A 19,093-nucleotide genomic window follows, 5' to 3' on the forward strand; every position below is an offset into this window, starting at 1 on the left:
ACATACGTTATAGCAATTTGTCAATCGATGTCAAAGTCGAAGACGGAGCACGCAATTATTATTGCCTTGCCTTATGGTGGTTTCAAGACAACTGGGAACTCGGAAATCCTCGACTTCAGTGCTTTTAACGGGGAACTCCACAACAACAAAAAACAAGCGCTGACTGGGGAAAATCGGTTTGAACGGTAATCCAACTCGGGAACTCTGTCCTTTTTCTAGAGATCTGACTTTCCGATTTGAAGCTCACCGACGTCATGACACTAAGGTTGGAAGTCTGAGATTTCTGAGTTCCCAGTCGCTTTGAACGCGGCATTTAGCCGACCATCGTTTATCGATTCAGGCTGGATCTTATCCAATTGGCGACAGATTTTTATGCGAATATTTTTTAAAGCCGTTTACATAAAATATAAGTATTTTCCCACCACCGATCTTTTTCCATCAAATTGATTTGCTGCTGATAAAAGTCTGTGCGTGATGACGTAGTGCACAAAAAATATATTTTGCAGTCAAATACAAGTAAATGGTTTCCATTGCATTTTCAACTCAGATACTTTTTTGGGCGTTATATAGCGAATGTGCTCACTCTGGTATTGGCACGTGCTGTCTAGCCAACAGTTTGCAGATATATATAATACGTATTTGAAATGATTATGAACAAAAGAGCGAGATCATTTTAATTTGTTAAACGGCAGCCAAGAATCGATCATCATGTCACCAGAATAATACCCTCGATATTTATTGGAAAAGAGCATCAAGCTCATTACCACCCTGTGAAGTTCGTATATTTAACTTGTGGTTGCCTAATAAAATGTCTGTTTTCTTGAGTCGTAGTGGGAGGACCACGCAACATGTCATGTCGTGAGACTTTACTTGATATGATGGTTATTATATCAATATTTGCGCATAAAAGCGTTTCCCCCGTAATTTGACCTAAACCTAAAGATCACACCTTGTCCTATTTTGTTTTGACGACATTTGGAAAGTTTACCGACATTTTCTTTCCACCAGGCCTATTGTGACATGTTTTTTATCCGTGAAGTAGGCCTACTTTACGCGCTTAAAAACGCTGATGGTTAATAAAACATTTGGGATTTTCTTCCTGAATGTTGTCCACATGGAAATGATTGATAACAGCGGTTAAACAGAGTGGTGCAAGGGGAGACAAATATCCACAAGAAATGATTATATTTCCAAGACTCAGGGACATACATGGTCATTGTTCCGGGTTTATTACTACCCCGTTGGTTAATGTTCTGTATGTGAGTAAAATGATAAAAATGGCGTTGAGCTGTCCTTCACTGAATGTTTGATGTGTTGGTCTGGCTACACAGGAATGGTGTAGTATGATAGTATCTCGACGACTCTGACATATAGTGACTTGTTTAGATGGCAAAAAAACGACACATTTTGCTATATTTTTTGTGTTTCTATTTTGTAAAATGTTCATTGTATTGCATGATTATTATGCATTAAGAAGTTATACAAACATATGACTCTTTTATAAGTAGGTTTTATTAGATTTGTCAACTTGTTTTTTCCGTAATTAGCTACCGTGATGAAACATACAAATGGTGCATGATTAAATCTTTAATGTCCTCCACGACCTGCTTTTCCTCCGTGGTCACCTCCTTTTCCTTTATGGTCGCCTCCATGATCTCCTCCATGCTCGCCTCCTTTTCCTTTATGCTCGCATCCTTTTCCTTTATGGTCGCCCCCATGATCTCCTCCATGCTCGCCGGCTTTTCCATGCCCATGTCCCCCTTTTCCCCCTTTTCCCTTCTTCCCCTGGAAATGACAAAAATAACATTACTAGACTCACCTATTGGTATCGGAAAACCTTTCCGTTATGAATGGAAATGTTTTCCCTTCAATTGTCTCAACGATTACACCCATTACCCTGACATGTGAAAATCTAAATTCCATTTTTTGGGGTGTTTCCGAAACAATATTAATGTTATTACGTTAATGTGTATGAACTATTATTTTGTAAGCCTCCTAACTCTCCCTTGCCCTCTCCTCCGGAGCCCTGTGAAACAGACAGTATTCTGTTTACATCCACCAGGATAACACTGGGATCTAAGATATAGCAAGCTAGAAAATAGTTTTGTTCTTTACTTCGCTTGATTTGAAACGTTTTTTTAAGACTGAGTTGACTGAAGTAAAGAAGCAGAGATAGATAGACAAATAATGCAGATATCTTACATCATCAGTCCCAGGTGTGGACTCCGCCTGGAACAAACAACACATTATGTCAAACACATAGCAAACACATAGCATGTGTGAAGGTATTTTCTGTATTTGAAAAGTAACTTACCGGTTTCTTTGCTGTGGATAAAAAGTAAGGAATATTTTGAAGTTATTCAAATAGAGGAATGCATTGTCATTATTTCCCATTAAGCATTGAGAAAGCATGTATGGCCATACTAGTCTACTCCTTGAAATCGTAAATGCAATGAATGTCAATGCAATATATTCTCAACTTCAGGGTTGACTTGTGAAACTACATAACTACATACTCATTTAAAACCTCAGTGCACATAATACAGTAAATGAAGTGAACAACTTCAACACTTACCTGGATCACTCATTTTCTCAGACAAGAATTGGCACTGAAATCACACTGTTGGACAAAATAATCAGTATATCAAATTAAAATCCGGTATTTTCTTATCCTTGTAAATATCAAAGTTACTTTTGTCATATAAACAAGAATTGCATAAGAACCCATCCATTTACACATTAAAGCAAGCCTCACCTGGTACTGGAGGTTGAAGGACTGTACATAAACTGTATTTTCAGTCTGTATTTATAAGAGTGTCGAGTATGTAAAAACCACACCCAGTCCTTTTAATTACAGGTGGAAAGGTGTTTGTAGTCGGACAGAAAAAGCAGGGCGGAGAAATGAGATGATAGGTGACCCAAAATATTGGCATTGTAATGATACTGACAGTTAAAAACGAGGTGGTTAAAAACAAAGACAAAACAGGGACATCATAATTATGTCAAACCTGAAAATTGATGATGAAAGCAGCAATCTACCCAGCTTTGTTTCATAGAGCTTGGTGAGAGTGTGGTTTTCCTATGATTATTTTCCATACAACCATCCCACAATCTTCTGGGAATGGTGCAGGATATCTGTTTGTTTTTATGTAATTCTTAGCGCATTTAAGGAACTTGTCAAAAAAAAACATTTTCTTGATACACTACATGGCCAAAAGTATGTGGACACGCCTTCAAATGAGTGGATTCTGCTATTTCAGCCGCACCCGTTGCTGACAGGTGTATAAAATCGAGCACACAGCAATGCAATCTCCATAGACATTGACAGTAGAATGGCCTGTACTGAAGAGCTCAGTGACTTTCAACATGGCACCGTCACATTTCCAACTAGTCAGTTCGTCAAATATCTGCCCTGATAGAGCTGCCCAGGTCAACTTTAAGTGCTGTTATTGTGAAGTGGAAAAGTATTGGAGCAACATCCGCTCAGCCATAAAGTGGTAGACCACACAAGTTTACAGAACGGGACCTCAGAGTGCTGAAGTGTGAAGCCTGTAAAAATCGTCTGTCCTTGATTGCAACACTCACTACTGCCTTTGGAAGCAACATCAATATAAGAACTGTTTATCGGGAGCTTCATGAAATTTGTTTTCTATGGCCGAGCAGCCACACACAAGCCTAAGATCACCGTGTGCAATGCCAAGCGTTGGCTGTAGTGGTGTGAAACTCGCCACCATTGGACTCTGGAGCAGTGGAAACGTGTTCTCTGGAGTAATGAATCACACTTCACTATCTGGCAGTCGGACGGACAAATCTGGGTTTGGCGGATGCCAGGAGAACGCTACCTGCCCCAACGCATAGTACCAACTGTAAAGTTTGGTGGATGAGGAATAATGGTCTAGGGCTGTTTTTCATGGTTCAGGCTCCTTAGTTCCAGTGAAGGGAAATCTTAATTCTAAGCGTACAAAGACGATTCTGTGCTTCCAACTTTGTGGCAACATGACAATGCCCCTATGCACAAAGCGAGGTCCATACAGAAATGGTTTGTCGAGATCGGTGTGCAAGAACTTGACTGGCCTGCACAGAGCCTTGACCTCAACCCCACCGAACACCTTTGGGATGAATAGGAACGCTGGCTGCAAGCCAGGCCTAACCGCCCAACATCATGCCCGACTTCAGAAATGCTCTTCTGGCTGAATGGAAGCAAGTCCCCGCAGCAATGTTCCTACATTTTGTGGAAAGCCTTCCCAGAAGAGTGGGGGCTGTTATAGGAGCAAAGGTGGGACCGACTCCATATTAATGCCCATGATTTTGGAATGAGATGTTCGACGAACAGGTGTCCATATACTTTTGGTCATGAGTATTTTCAAGCAATTTGAAGTCAAAACAGTAACTAGGCCACTCAGGAATATTCACTGCCTTCTTGGTAAGCAACTGCAGTGTATATTTGGCCTTGTGTTTTTGGTTATTGTCCTGCTGAAAGGTTAATTTGTCTCACAGTGTCTGGTTGAAAGCAGACTGCTCCAGGTTTTCCTCTAGGATTTTGTCTGTGGTTAACTCCATTCTGTTTTTTTTTGTATCCTGAAAACTCCCTAGTCTTTGCCGATGCCAAGTATACCCATAACATGATGCAGCCACGACCATGCTTAAAAATATGGAGAGTAGTACTCAGTGATGTGTTGCGTTGGATTTGCCCCGAACAAAACACTTTCTATTCAGGATAAAAAGTGAATTCCTTTGGCACATTTCTGCAGCATTACATGTTTAGTGCCTTGTTGCAAACAGGATGCATGTTTTTGGAATATTTTTTTATTCTGTACAGGCTTCCTTTTCATTTAGGTTAGTATTGTGGAGTAACAAATGTTTTTGATCCGTCCTCAGTTTTCTCCAATCATAGCCATTAAACTCTGTTACTGTTTTAAAATCACCTTTTGCCTCAAATCCCAGAGTGGTTTCCTTCCTCTGCTGGCAAATCAGTTAGGAAGGACGACTGTATCTTTGCAGTGACTGGGTATATTGATACACAATCTAAAGTCTAATTAATAACTTTGAATATCCCTTTGAGCATGGTAGTGTCTGCCTATTATTATTTTTTAAACCTATCTACCAATAGGTGTCCTTCTTTGCACAGCATTGGAAAAGCCATTTGGTCTTTATGGTTGAATCTGTGCTTGAAATACATTACTCAACTGAGGGACCTTGCAGATAATTGTGTGGGGTACTGATATGGGGTGGTCATTAAAAAACAAGGGTGAGTCCATGCAACTTATATGATTCCTTAAGCACTATTTCAATCCTGAACTTATTTAGGCTAGCCACAACAAAGCTAGTAACCAAGATATTTTAGTAGTTTATTTTATATTCATTTGTTTAAAAAAAAGAAGATTTTTCTTTTCACTTAGACATGAGCTATTTTGTGTGGATCAGTGACAACATTTTTCAATTGTATCCATTTAAATCTCACTTTGACTCAACAAAATGTGAAAAGTTCAAGGGGGGTGAATACTTATGATATGCACTGTATATGCAGAAACTAACTTTGATATTCACAAGGATAAGAAGGTACCAATGACCCAAGCCCCTCTCAGTTTATCCCTACCATCGTGTCACTGAGTCATCATAATGCTTTAGCAAATGTACATTATACCAGGGGCATTGGTAGACACAATGTAAGTAACCTATTTTATGTCCCTCTAATTACCTTGAATGCCTCTGCTGATCCTACAGCTATTGTATGCAGCAATCATGTGTCTATGAACCAGGTTTATGCTGTTAGCACTGAGGCGGTGTGCCCCAGTAGGAAGTCCAACTAACATAAATAACATATATACTAGAATATATACTTCTGCTAAGCTTCCCAGTAAAGCAATGAAAACAAGCAAGCATCCCAGAAAAGTGCTCAAAATAGCCCACGTTAACATATGTTGCTTAAGAAACAAGGTCCATGAAATTAATAACTTGCTCGTAACAGATGACACTCAATAGAATTGCCCTGATAAGCTTCTTACTTTTTTCAATCTTTATTAACAACATGCTACAGGCTTTGAGTAAAACCAGTGTGTCTATGTATGCGGATGACTCAACATTATACACATCAGCTACTACAGCAACTGAAATGACTGCAATACTTAACAAAGAGCTGCAGTTAGTTTCAGAATGGGTGACAAGGAATAAGTTAGTCCTAAACATTTCTAAAACTAAAAGCATTGTATTTGGGACAACTCATTCACTGAACACTAAATTTTGTTATAAATAATGTGGAAATTGAGCAAGTTGAGGTGACTAAACTGCTTCGAGTAACCATGGATTGTAAACTGTCACGTTCAAAACATATTGCTATAACAGTAGCTAAGATGGGGAGAAGTCTGTCCATAATAAATTGCTTCTCTACCTTCTTAACAGCACTATCAACAAAGCAGATCCTACAGGCCCTAGTTTTGTTGCACCTGGACTACTGTTCAGTCGTGTGGTCAGGTGCCACAAATGGACTTAAGAAAATTTCAATTGGCTCAGAACAGGGCAGCACGGCTGGCCCTTGGATGTACAGAGAGCAAACATGAATAATATGCACATCAATCTCTCCTGGCTCAAAGTAGAGGAGATATTGACTTCATCACTACTTGTATTTGTGAGAGCAAATTGACATGTTGAAAGCACCGAGCTGTCTGTTTAAATGACTAGCACACAGCTCAGACACCCATGCATACCCCACAAGACATGCCACCAGAGGTCTCTTCAAAGTCCCCAAGGCCAGAACAGACTATGGGAGGTGAACAGTACTACATAGAGCCATGATGACATGGAACTCTATTCCATATCAGGTAAATGGTGCAAGCAGTAGAATCATATATATATAGTGTGCGCCCTCAGGCCCATACTCCACCACCACATATCTGCAACATAAAATCCATGTGTACATGTCATCATGTGTGTGTATGCATGTGGCTATTCCTATGTTTGTGTTACTTCACAGTCCCTGCTTTTCCAGAGGTGTGTTTTCTACCTCATATATATATATACACACACCTCTGGAAAAGCAGGGACTGTGAAGTAACACAAACATAGGCACAGCCACAGCCACATGCATACACATGTATACACAAGCATCAATGTACACATGGATTTTGTGTTGTTTCTACGTGGTAGTTGAGTAGGGGCCTGAGGGCATACTGTGAATTCTGTAATGAATGTATTGTAATGTTTAAAAAATTTGATAACTGCCTTAATTTTGTCGGGCCCCAAGAAGAGTAGCTGCTGCCATATAAATACCAGATTTTGATTTGATATACAGAACATTTGGAGTATAGGCCTATACTATCAATTTAAGGAAGACTTGGAGTTTGGTATCAGCCAGGCAATGTTGACGAGAAGGGCGTGATTACTCGCCAAAGAAGCAGTGAAGGAGAGAGAAATTATTTACATTTCTCAGTGGTGAGGTGGATAGAGTTATGGGTGAGACGCCCTGGCCTTAGGCAATTTGCAACCTGTGAGAACATCAAACCTCGTTCCAACAGAAATACCTTTAAAACTTAAAGAAAAAATGAAATGTCTTTTGAGGTGTAAAACTCCAATTGCATTGGAGTAGGTTGATTTAATATAAATGGAAAGAGCAGCTGATGTTTCAGCAATTTTGTGAATCCATGATCTACAACTTCCTCATAAAAAAAATCTGTATTTTTACATTTTATTTTTTAACCTTTATTTAACTAGTGTATGAATTGACAACTGCCGATCATGTTGTCAAAGAGTAAAGAGTTTACCCAGCTAGCACATCACCTTCTGAGAATCATATGTGTCTTAGAACGTGGTGAGAGAGTATGTATGTAAAACATCACAGCACAGCTGAAAAATATATGGAACCTGAAAATCATAAGAGGGCGGTTTACAGAGATACTGTAGGTGGAATGGACTGAGAGTAGCTGAGGGGTGGGTTTAAAAGCTAATGTTCTATAATAGTTATGATTGAAAACAATGTATAATGTATAAGTACTATATATCTAGATGTGGCAGGATGGATATCAAATTCATTAATAGTTGTTATGTAATCAAATTTTTTTTTTTACATGCAACAACAAAAGAAAAAGTTTATTTTGGTCCTCCGACGAGGTAGGGGTGGTGAAAAGAATAAATAAATACAGAATAAAGAATAAATAAATACAATGGGGCAAAACAGTATTTAGTGAGCCACCAATTGTGCAAGTTCTCCCAATTAAAAAGATGAGAGGCCTGTAATTTTCATCATAGGTACACTTCAACTATGACAGCAAAATGAGAAAAAAATCCAGAAAATCACATTGTAGGATTTTAATGAATTTATTTGCTAATTATGGTGGAAAATAAGTATTTCAGTACTTAAGCATAATGTTTTCTACAGGTTTCCTCATGGTTGTATACTGAACAAAAACATAAACGCAACATGTAAAGTGTTAGTCTCATGTTCCATTTGCTGAAATAAAGATCCCAGGAACTTGCCATCCTCACAAAAAGCTTATTTCTCTCAAAACGTGTGCACAAATTTGTTTACATCCCTGTTAGTGAGCATTTCTCCTTTGCCATGATAATCAATCCACCTCACAGGTGTGGCATATCAAGAAGCTGATTAAACCGCATGATCATTACACAGGTGCACCTTGTGCTGGGGACAATGAAATGCCACTCTAAGGTGTGCAGTTTTGTCACACAAATACAATGATATAGACTTCAAGTTTTTAGCGAGCGTGCAATTAGCATGCAGACTGCAGGAATGTCCACCAGAGCTGTTGCCAGAGAAAGTAATGTTCCTTTCTCTACCACAAGCAATCTCCAATGTCGTTTTAGAGAATTTAGCAGTACGTCCAACCAGCCTCACAACCACAGACCATGTGTAACCACGCCAGCCCAGGACCTCAACATCTGGCTTCTTCACCTGCGGGATCGTCTGATACCAGCTACTGAAGAGCCAGGCCCAGCAAATCAGAATTTGTTTTTCCCAATGAAAGAGCTTTATGACAGACAGCTGATGAAACTGAGTATTTCTGTCTGTCATAAAGCTCTTTCGTTGGGAAAAACAAATTCTGATTTGCTGGGCCTGGCTCTTCAGTCGGCGGGCCTGGCTCTCAAGTGGGTGGGCCTATGCCCTCATGTGAAAAATCCATAGATTAGGGCCTAATTCATTTATTTCAATTGACTGATTTCCTTATGTGAACTGTAACTCAGGAAAACCTTCGAAATTCAGCATAACGTTTTCTACAGGTTTCATCATGGTGCTATTTAAGGTCATGTTCTCATTTTTATGAGAACATTAAGAAAACGTTCTTCTGTGGGAATTTTTGTATTTCAGGTTTCCTCATGGTTCTATTTAAATAGTCCTGTTCTGAAAACATTAAGAAAACTTTCCATAAAAACCACAAGAAAACATTAGTAATGTTCCATGGAAAGATGGTGTTCTCAGTTTTGCTCTACGTTTTGCTCTACGTCCCATATGGGAGTCACCGGACTCGTCTGGTTTACTGGTTTTAAAAATGATGAAGTATGGAAGTAGTTTTGTGCCAACAAAAAAAGGGCTGAAGTACAGTATGTGTCCCAAAAAATATATATATTTATTGAGCTTTCTTATATCTCTAAGATATAGGACAGACACTTCACAACCTTATTCCTTATGTTTTGCCATTTATGAATGTGTTATTCAATTAATTTCTATGAGCTATTGTAGTAAAGGCCAAATTCAATATTTTATCAAATATTTTTTTTAAATATATTTCTTTGTTCCTACAGGGATCCTAAAGTTCAAAATCAAATAGCTAAATGATCCATGATATGACCAAGAAGACAGTGAATGTTCCTGAGTGACCTAGTTACAGTTTTGACTTGAATCTGCTTGAAAATATATGTCAAGACTTGAAAATGTCTAGCAATGATCAACATCAACAACCAACTTCACAAAGCTTGAAGAATTTTGAAAATAATACATGCATAATCAATGCTTGGAGATTGTCAGAATTTGTGGTGTTTTGTTTGTCTACCCTCCTCTTGAGGATTGACCACAAGTTCTCAACGGGTATAAGGTCTGGGGAGTTTCCTGGCCATGGACGCAAAATATTGATGTTTTGTTCCCCGAGCCACTTAGTTATCACTTTTGCCTTATGGCAAGGTGCTCCATCATGCTGGAAAAGGCATTGTTCATCACCAAACTGTTCCTGGATGGTTGGGAGAAGTTGCTCTCAGAGGATGTGTTGGTACCATTCTTTATTCATGGCTGTGTTCTTAGGCAAAATTGTGAGTGAGCCCACTCCCTTGGCTGAGAAGCAACACCACACATGAATGGTCTCAGGATGCTTTACTGTTGGCATGACACAGGTCTAATGGTCATGTCTGAACCTTTGAACATCTTGGCCATGTTCTGTTATAATCTCCACCCGGCACAGCCAGAAGAGGACTGGCCATCCCACATAGCCTGGTTCCTCTCTAGATTCTTCCTAGGTTTTGGCCTTTCTAGGGAGTTTTTCCTAGCCACCGTGCTTCTACACCTGCATTGCTTGCTGTTTGGGGTTTTAGGCTGGGTTTCTGTACAGCACTTTGAGATATCAGCTGATGTACGAAGGGCTATATAGATATATTTGATTTGATTTGGTAGTGCTCACATTGTCTTCTCCAGACAAGCTTTTTTTCCGGATGCCCCAAACAATTGGAAAGGGGATTCATCAGAGAAAATGACTTTACCCCAGTCCTCAGCAGTCCAATCCCTGTACCTTTTTCAGAATATCAGTCTGTCCCTGATGTTTTTCCTGGAGAGAATTGGCTTCTTTGCTGCCCTTCTTGACACCAGGCCATCCTCCAAAAGTCTTTGCCTCACTGTGCGTGCAGATGCACTCACACCTGCCTGCTGCCATTCCTGAGCAAGCTTTGGACTGGTGGTGCCCTGATCCCGCAGCTGAATCAACTTTAGGAGATGGTCCTGGCGCTTGCTGGACTTTCTTGGGCGCCCTGAAGCCTTCTTCACAACAATTGAACTTCTCTCCTTGAAGTTCTTGATGATCCGATAAATGGTTGATTTCGATGCAATCTTACTGGCAGCAATATCCTTGCCTGTGAAGCCCTTTTTGTGCAAAGCAATGATGACGGCACGTGTTTCCTTGCAGTTAACCATGATTGACAGAGGAAGAACAGTGACTCCAAGCACCCACACTCCTTTTGAAGCTTCCAGTCTGTTATTCAAACTCAATCAGCATGACAGAGTGATCTCCAGCCTTGTCCTCGTCAACACTTACAGCTGTGTTAACGAGAGAATCACTGACATGATGTCAGCTGGTCCTTTTGTGGCAGGGCTGAAATGCAGTGGAAATATTTATTTGGGATTCAAATTATTTGCATCGCAAAGAGAGACTTGGCAATTAATTGCAATTCATCTGATCACTCTTCATAACATTCTGGAGTATATGCACATTTTTGTGTCATTCTCAAAAATATTTGTGTCATTCTCAAAACTTTTTGCCACGACTATATATATTATACACATATAACTCAGCAACGTGTAAATATTTGTATGAACATAACAAGATTCAACAACTGAGAAATAAACTGAAAAAATTCCACAGATATGTGGCTAACAGAAAATAATGGAATAATGTGTCCCTGAACAAAGGGGGGGTCAAAATCAAAAGTAACAGTCAGTATCTGGTGTGACCACCAGCTGCATTAAGTACTGCATTGCATCTCCTCCTCATGGACTGCACCAGACTTGCCAGTTCTTGCTGTGAGATGTTACCCCACTCTTCCACCAAGGTACCTGCAAGTTCCCAGACATTTCTGGGGGAAATGGCCCTAGCCCTCACACTCCGATCCACAGGTCCCAGACATGCTCAATGGGATTGAGATCCGGGCTGTTCGCTGGCCATGGCAGAACACTGACATTCCTGTCTTGCAGGAATTCACGCACAGAATGAGCAGTATGGCTGGTGGCTTTGTCACGCTGGAGGGTCATGTCAGGATGAGCCTGCAGGAAGGGTGCCACATGAGGGAGGAGGATGTCTTCCCTGTAACGCACAGTGTTGAGATTGCTTGCAATGACAACAAGCTCAGTCCGATGATTCTGTGACACACCGCCCCAGACCATGACGGACCCTCCACCTCCAAATCAATCCCACTCCAGAGTACAGGTCTTGGTATAGCGCTCATTCCTTCGATGATAAACATGAACCATCATCCCGGGTGAGACACATTCAAATCAAATCAAATGTATTTATATAGCCCTTCATACATCAGCTGATATCTCAAAGTGCTGAACAGAAACCTAGCCTAAACCCAGCCTAAAACCCCAAACAGAAAGCAATGCAGGTGTTGAAGCACGTTGGCTAGGAAAAACTCCATAGAAAGGCCAAAACCTAGGAAGAAATCTTCTGGCTGTGCCGGGTGGAGATTATAACAGAACATGGCAGAGATGTTAAAATGTTTATAAATTACCAGCATGGTCAAATAATAGGTCTGGGACAAGTAGCATGTCCGGTGAACAGGTCAGGATTCCATAGCCGCAGGCAGAACAGTTGAAACTGGAGCAGCAGCACGGCCAGGTGGACTGGGGACAACAAGGAGTCATCATGCCTGGTAGTCCCGCGACTTGTCAGTGAAGAGCACTTTTTGCGAGTCCTGTCTGGCCCAGCGACGGTGGGTTTGAGCCCATAGGCGACGTTGTTGCCGGTGATGTCTGGTGAGGACCTGCCTTACAACAGGCCTACAAGCCCTCAGTCCAGCCTCTCTCAGCCTATTGTGGACAGTCTGAGCACTGAAGGAGGGATTGTGCGTTCCTGGTGTAAATCGGGCAGTTGTTATTGCCATCCTGTGCCTATCCCCGCAAAATGTAAATGTTTGGATGTACCGATCCTGTGGAGGTGTTGTTACACGTGGTCTGCCACTGCGAGGATGATCAGCTGTCCATCCTGCCTCCCTGTAGTGCTGTCTTAGGCGTCTCACAGTACGGACATTGCAATTTATTTCCCTGGCCACATCTGCAGTCCTCATGCCTCCTTGCAGCATGCCTAAGGCACGTTCATGCAGATGAGCAGGGACCCTGGGCATGTTTCTTTTGGTGTTTTTCAGAGTCAGTAGAAAGGCCTCTTTAGTGTCCTAAGTTTTCATAACTGTCACCTTAATTGCCTACCGTCTGAAAGCTGTTCATGTCTTAACGACCGTTCCACAGGTGTATGTTCATTAATTGTTTATGGGTCATTGAACAAGCATGGGAAACCCTTTGCAATGAAGATCTGTGAAGTTATTTGGATTTTTGAAAGACAGGGTCCTGAAAAAGGTACGTTTCTTTGTTTGCTGAGTCTCGCGGCTAAGTTTTCACCTCCAAAGAGATTTCTCTTTTCAAAAGAGAGTTTGAAATGTATTTCTGTTTGAATGAGGTTTGACAATTGCTCTCAGGTTGCAAATTGCCTAAGGCCAGGGAGTCTCAGCCATAACTCTGCCCAGCTAGCATATTTGGTTCCTTGGAAGTTGTGGGAACGTATGTTTTTTGTTTTACATTCGTCGTGGGAATGAAGACGTACGTTTCCTGACCAGTAAAGCTAAATGTTTTTTTTTACGTTCTGAGAACAGAAGTGAGAATTTAGCCTGTCCTGGGAATGTTTATTTTTTGATTGCAGGGAGGTTCTGTGAACATTTTACTCTGCTTCTTTGACGTTTTAGAGAGAGGTTTTATTAATGGTCTCAGAACAGAAATGCTGTAATGGCCGTCGTTGGTGGAAGAAGGTGAGGACCAATGCGCAGTGTGGTACATGTTAATCTTTTTAATAAAGTAAACTGAACACTGAATAACAAAACAACAAAGAAACAACCGGAACAGTTCTGTCTGGTGTAGACACACAAAGACTGAAAAAACCACCCACAAAACACAATGGCAAACAGGCTACCTAAATATGGTTCTCAATCAGGGACATCGATTGACAGCTGCCTCCGATTGAGAACCATACCAGGCCAAACACAGAAATAGAAAATCATAGACAAACTAACATAGACAACACACCCAACTCACGCCCTGACCATACTAAAACAAAAGACAAAACAAAGGAACTAAGGTCAGAACGTGATAAATGCTAGGTTATTTGGAGGTTTTTGAATACTTCCTTAAAACTTTCACTGAATGTTTTAATCAGGTTTTTAATAACACTGCTAGCTTATTTGGGGTTAACTTGTTTTTTACTCCAAGCACAGATGGGACACATGGATAATAATTTCCTTAGGCATTATTCAAGGAAAAACATTTATTTTTTATTGGGACATGGCCTCAGTGAGATTCAAACTTATAATCTTCTGTTCTCTATTCATGGAATTAGTCCCTGCAACACCAGGATGGAGCAACTGTAGCATGCCATGTTTTTTACGAATACAAAGCTGTTCATATTAGTCTATTCAATAGATCCCATTCCAAAGGAAACAAGTACTCATTAAGATCAGTTGTGGCCAATTAGTGGGTGCGGCCAACACACCTGATCACACTTAACAACATCGAGGATAGATTTTTGTTGATGCTGAGAAGTGAATGCATATATTTTTAAATAACATTCTTATAATGTTATTTAAGTTTGCTTGAGGTTTGTATGGAACAATTTGAGAACCATGAGGAAACCTGTCGGAAACGTTATGCTAAAGTGCAGAAATACCACAGAAGAACGTTGTTTCTTATCGTACTTTGAACTATTTGAGAACGCTTCCAATGTCAAACCATTTGGAGAACGTTCCTAGAATATTACGAAATTGAAATGAAATGTAACCATGTTTGAACTTTTAGGAAACGTTCTATTAAAGTCAGTAGTGTAATGTACTTAAGTAAAACTACTTTAAAGTACTACTTAAGTAGTTTTATGGGGTATCTGCGCTTTACCTTACTATTTATATTTTGAGCAACTTTTACTTTTACTTCACCACATTCCTAAAGAAAATAAAGTACTTTTTACTCCAACCATTTCCCTGACACCCAAAAGTATTTTGACAGGAAAATGGTCCAATTCACACAATTATCAAGAGAACATTCCTGGTCATCCCTACTGCCTCTGATCTAGCAGACTCACTAAAAACAAATGCTTAGTTTGTAAATGATGTCTGAGTGTTAGAGTGTGCCCCTGGCTAACCGCCAAAAATAAAATAAAATAAATTGTGCTGTCTGTTTTGCTTCATATAAGGAATTTGAAATTATTTATACTTTTACAATTGATACTCAAGTACATTTTAACAATTCAATTTACTTTTAATACTTAAGTATATTTAAAACCAAATACTTTTAGACTTTTACTCAAGTAGTATTTTACTGGGTGACTTTCACTTTTATTTGAGTCATTTTCTAAGGTATCTTTACTTTTACTCAAGCATGACAATTGAGTACTTTTTCCACCACTGGTTAAAGTAATGCAATACCAAGAAAACAATGTTTTCTGTCAAGGTTTTTGTCAATCTTCCTTAGATGTGCTGAGAATGTTCCAAATAAAATGCAACTATCCTGCACCATTCTCAGAAAGTTGTGGGAAGGTTGTATCCAAAATAACCATAGGACAACCATGCTCTTGCCAAGCTCTAAGAAACATATGGTTCTCAGAACCTTATGTGCTAGCTGGGTATCCACCTCACCACATAGAAATGTACAGAAAATGTATCTCCCTGTCACATCATGCCACTGCTTCTATGGGAAGTAATTATTCCCTTCTCATCTCAAGAAAAAAATTGCCTGGCTGATACCAAACTCCAAGTCCTCCTTACTTCAGCTTGGCTACACCAATCATTGATGAAAACAAATGAGACACACAGTTTTACTGATAAATCCTTGTCTATTCCATCAAATATTTTTGTATGTGACAGAGAGCTGACTTATTTAGCACTTCACCAGACTGACCCCTATATAACACAAGTGACAATGGTCTCATTTTGGCTATCTAACCCTATAGTCTAGTTATGCTTTAAATTATTAGTATATACTGAAAATAATCTGTTATTCAAATCAAAATCTGGTATCTTCTTGTCCTTGTAAATATCAAAGTAATTTTCTGCACATAAACAATAATTGCATAAGAACACTGCCATTCTCACATTAAAGTGAAAGCCTTACCTGGTGCAGAATGTTGACAGACTGTACATAAGATGTATATTCAGTTTGTATTTATAAGATAGAGCGTTTTGATACATCGGTAGAGTATAAAATAACCACACCCAGTCCTAATTTGATTACAGGTGGATGGGTGTTTGCTGTTGGCCAGGTAAAGTAGGGCGGAGAGACGAGACAATGAGTGATAATTGAATGACTGAGAGTACCACCCTAAATGTTGTCATGATGATGATACTGACGGTTGAAAATTAGGAAGTTGAAAACAAAGACAAAATTAGGACATCATGACTATGTCAAACCTAAAGATCCAGGAGATGCACATTTCAAAAATAAGATAAGATGAAAGAAGTAATCTGAGGACAGCTTGACTTGGCCCACCCATCTTAATACTGTACATGTAAAAGGAAGAGCAAAAGCTAATTGTAGCTAAAGATGATCAACAACTCCCTTAACTCAAGAGAGAACACTAAAACCAACCATAATCTCTTTAGTCTTTGGCAACATGATTGATAGTTAACAATTCATGCAAATTGCTGAAACATCAGTGGCTCTTTCCATTTATGTGAAATCTACTATTAGTTTAGTAAATATTTTAGTATGTGACAGAGAGCTGGTTTATTTAGCACTTTATCAGACCTACCTCTGCTAACCCATGGCCCCATATGAGACCGGTGACAATGGTCTCATTGGGGCTCTCTAACCCCATAACCTAGTTGTGTCTCTCAGTTGAATCTCTCAAGGTTTATCATAGGTAATAAATATGATATATAATATATAAAAAGGTCTTTCCTTCATCAACAATGATATGACAACATAGACTTATGCATGAAAACATGCAAACAAAGAATACCTGCAGTATGGCAAGTGAGGTGTTCACACGACCAACCAGAAGGATAAAGCAAGTACTCCACCTAGAGGGTAAAATGCATCCTCACTTGCCATATTTCCACACAAATTACATCTGCAATTTGCACAGATGCTGAACAATTTTTATTTGAATGAAGGGTGCACACTTCGCCATGACGACATGTTAAAGTTTTGATGGCCATATATGTCAAAGAGTTGAGATGAGCTTACAATAATACACACTGCAGTCACCATCTATCCTATAGCAGATACAGTTCCCAAAGTGTTTTACCCTGACGAATGTGACAGATCATCCACCGTGGCTTGCAACATCTCAGGTACAGATAGCTAGCAATATTTTGCTCTCTTGTCATCAAAATAATTTGACCTGCTAAATTGCAATCCGTCGAGGACAGTTCCATTGATTTGTATATTTAGCTAGGTCAATTCATCATGCATGCAGGTTATGCATAACAATTTATAATTGAGTGTCACTGCAGATCTTTTAATGTGCTGTTTAATGCAGTTATTATTGTAAGTATGCAACCATCTTTTTAGCGAGCCAACTTTCAACAGTTGGGCAAGTGGGTATGGAATACCTGCACGAAGAGATTGGCTATGTGGAAGAGGGCCTAGCCCTGTAGTGACCATGCTGTGAACCAAGCACACCCTTCTCATTAACCTGTGGTGAGTTATTCACAGTTTTCAATGAACAAATATGTTTTATATGTAAGATGGCTAAATAACGAGCAAAATGATTGATTATTATTATTGGTGCCCTGGTCCTATAAGAGCTCTTTGTCACTTCCCACGAGCAGGGTTGAGACAAAAACTCACACTCATTCTTATGTTTAATAAATGTGTCGTATAGTGTGTGTGTGGCAGGCTTATAATGATGGCAAAAAACAACATTTGAAAGTGCACTGACCCTGGTGCTAGAGGGGGTACACAGCTGGAGGTTGAATGTTTGAAGGGACTATAAAAAGTTTGGCAACCACTGCAGGAAATTACATATTGCTGTTTTTCTAAAATAATAATCTTAAAGTATTTGTAAAATACCACTGTTGAGAGCATTTGATATGTGTAATCCTCTAACAATGTTTGCTATGTGGGTGTTAAGTGTTATTTAACCCAGAATAGTGTGCTGGGATGGTAACGTAATACTCTGTCAAAGAAGCTGTCTGTCTGAAGCACTCTGGGAAAACTCTGGGCAACTGAGTGCAAGTCGTAGTGTTTTGATTTCCCTGCCGCTTCCTTGAGCAGTCTGGCATTTGTCTGCCTGGAGCATGCCCTTCAGGAGGAGTCGTGGGAAATCCTGCAGTCAACCCCCCACCCCAACCGATACCCTGCCTGGGCACTCACACTCACAGGCAAAACAGCTGTTAAAGAGATGGTAGGGGGATTGTTCTAACGACCAAATACATCCATCTCATTATGGGCTGGTACATGTTTGGAATAACATTATGACAGGCTGTAAATAGAACGCTGAATGGTACTTCCTGGACTGCTGTTATTAGTATTGAGGGACTGTATCACTCTTAGAAAGACCAAAGATTTGCTTACTAAAAATAATCTCCCGTTTCCCTTTAAATTCAGAGAGGTGGGTAGGAGTGAGTGTATTGGTAGGGGAACAGTATTTAACCAGTGTGTTCTGAGCAGAGGACAGAAGGAGGAGGGGACAGGCAGGGACAGGCAGGGAAAGGGGTGTGAGAGGTAATTTTAACTGAGAGCAAGTGCTCCAGAGAGAGGTAGAGAGCAAGAGCATGTGTGTGGGAGGGACAGAGAGAGAGAGTGTGAGAGCAAGTCAGGGGACAGGGGCTGTAAATCCGTTAACAGGGGCGCTCTGTGCATTTGTTAGACGTCTTGGCTGTCAGCCCAACTTGGCTCATTGTAATCAAGGCATGATCGTGGACTCCAAGCAGCCCTCTCCGCCACCTCGGCTGTTGCCTCGCGCTTGGACCCAGCCCAGGTTTCAACGCTGACATGGAGAGACCTGTGAGTGCCTTCTCGCTCTCTCTCGCAATCTTTCTCTTGCACTCTCTCTAGCTCTTTCTCTCCTTGCCTCTCTCGTTGTCTCCTGCTACAGGCTAGTTTCTCTGCTCCCCCCTTCCTCTTGTCTCCAGATGGAGGTTATAGCTGTAACTAACTGCAGTGCTTCAGTCAGACATCCTGTCTCTATTC

At 40.2% G+C, this 19,093-nt stretch overlaps 2 protein-coding genes across 5 annotated transcripts in view; one reads left to right on the top strand and one right to left on the bottom strand.

The window, feature by feature from the left end:
- Nucleotides 1-1,494: 1,494 nt before the first annotated feature.
- si:dkey-248g15.3 (glycine-rich cell wall structural protein 1.8) lies at nt 1,495-16,090 on the bottom strand. 2 transcript variants are annotated; one of them, XM_046307800.1, is made up of 5 exons: nt 16,070-16,090; nt 2,576-2,620; nt 2,315-2,325; nt 2,203-2,229; nt 1,495-1,785 (listed from the first exon to the last, which is right to left on the bottom strand). In XM_046307800.1, exons 2-5 carry the CDS (start codon nt 2,586-2,588, stop codon nt 1,588-1,590), a joined length of 249 nt encoding a protein of 82 aa, XP_046163756.1. In that variant the 5' UTR covers nt 2,589-2,620; nt 16,070-16,090; the 3' UTR covers nt 1,495-1,587. The 2 variants fall into 2 exon arrangements, with proteins under 2 accessions (XP_046163756.1, XP_046163755.1); XM_046307799.1 differs by lacking the exon at nt 16,070-16,090 and adding an exon at nt 2,756-2,828.
- A 2,500-nt stretch (nt 16,091-18,590) lies between these two features.
- Nucleotides 18,591-19,093, top strand: part of LOC124002078 (coiled-coil domain-containing protein 9B) — a 50,848-nt gene continuing 50,345 nt past the window's right edge. For all 3 annotated transcript variants that reach the window (XR_006832909.1, XM_046309338.1, XM_046309336.1), the window contains exon 1: nt 18,591-18,907. Coding sequence is in view for 2 of the 3 variants with exons in the window: in XM_046309338.1 (XP_046165294.1) it covers nt 18,896-18,907 (12 nt within the window). In the remaining variant the exon portion in view is untranslated. The remainder of the gene's footprint in view (nt 18,908-19,093) is intronic.

Source organism: Oncorhynchus gorbuscha, linkage group LG17 (assembly GCF_021184085.1).
Source record: "Oncorhynchus gorbuscha isolate QuinsamMale2020 ecotype Even-year linkage group LG17, OgorEven_v1.0, whole genome shotgun sequence".
Taxonomy (NCBI): Eukaryota; Metazoa; Chordata; class Actinopteri; order Salmoniformes; family Salmonidae; genus Oncorhynchus; species Oncorhynchus gorbuscha.

Bases quoted from the DNA above. Each gene is read 5' to 3' on its own strand.
- si:dkey-248g15.3 (XM_046307800.1), bottom strand. The intron at 1,786-2,202 runs GTAAGATATCTG...TGTCATTTCCAG, and splicing joins CCACACCTGGGACTGATGAT to GGGAAGAAGGGAAAAGGGGG.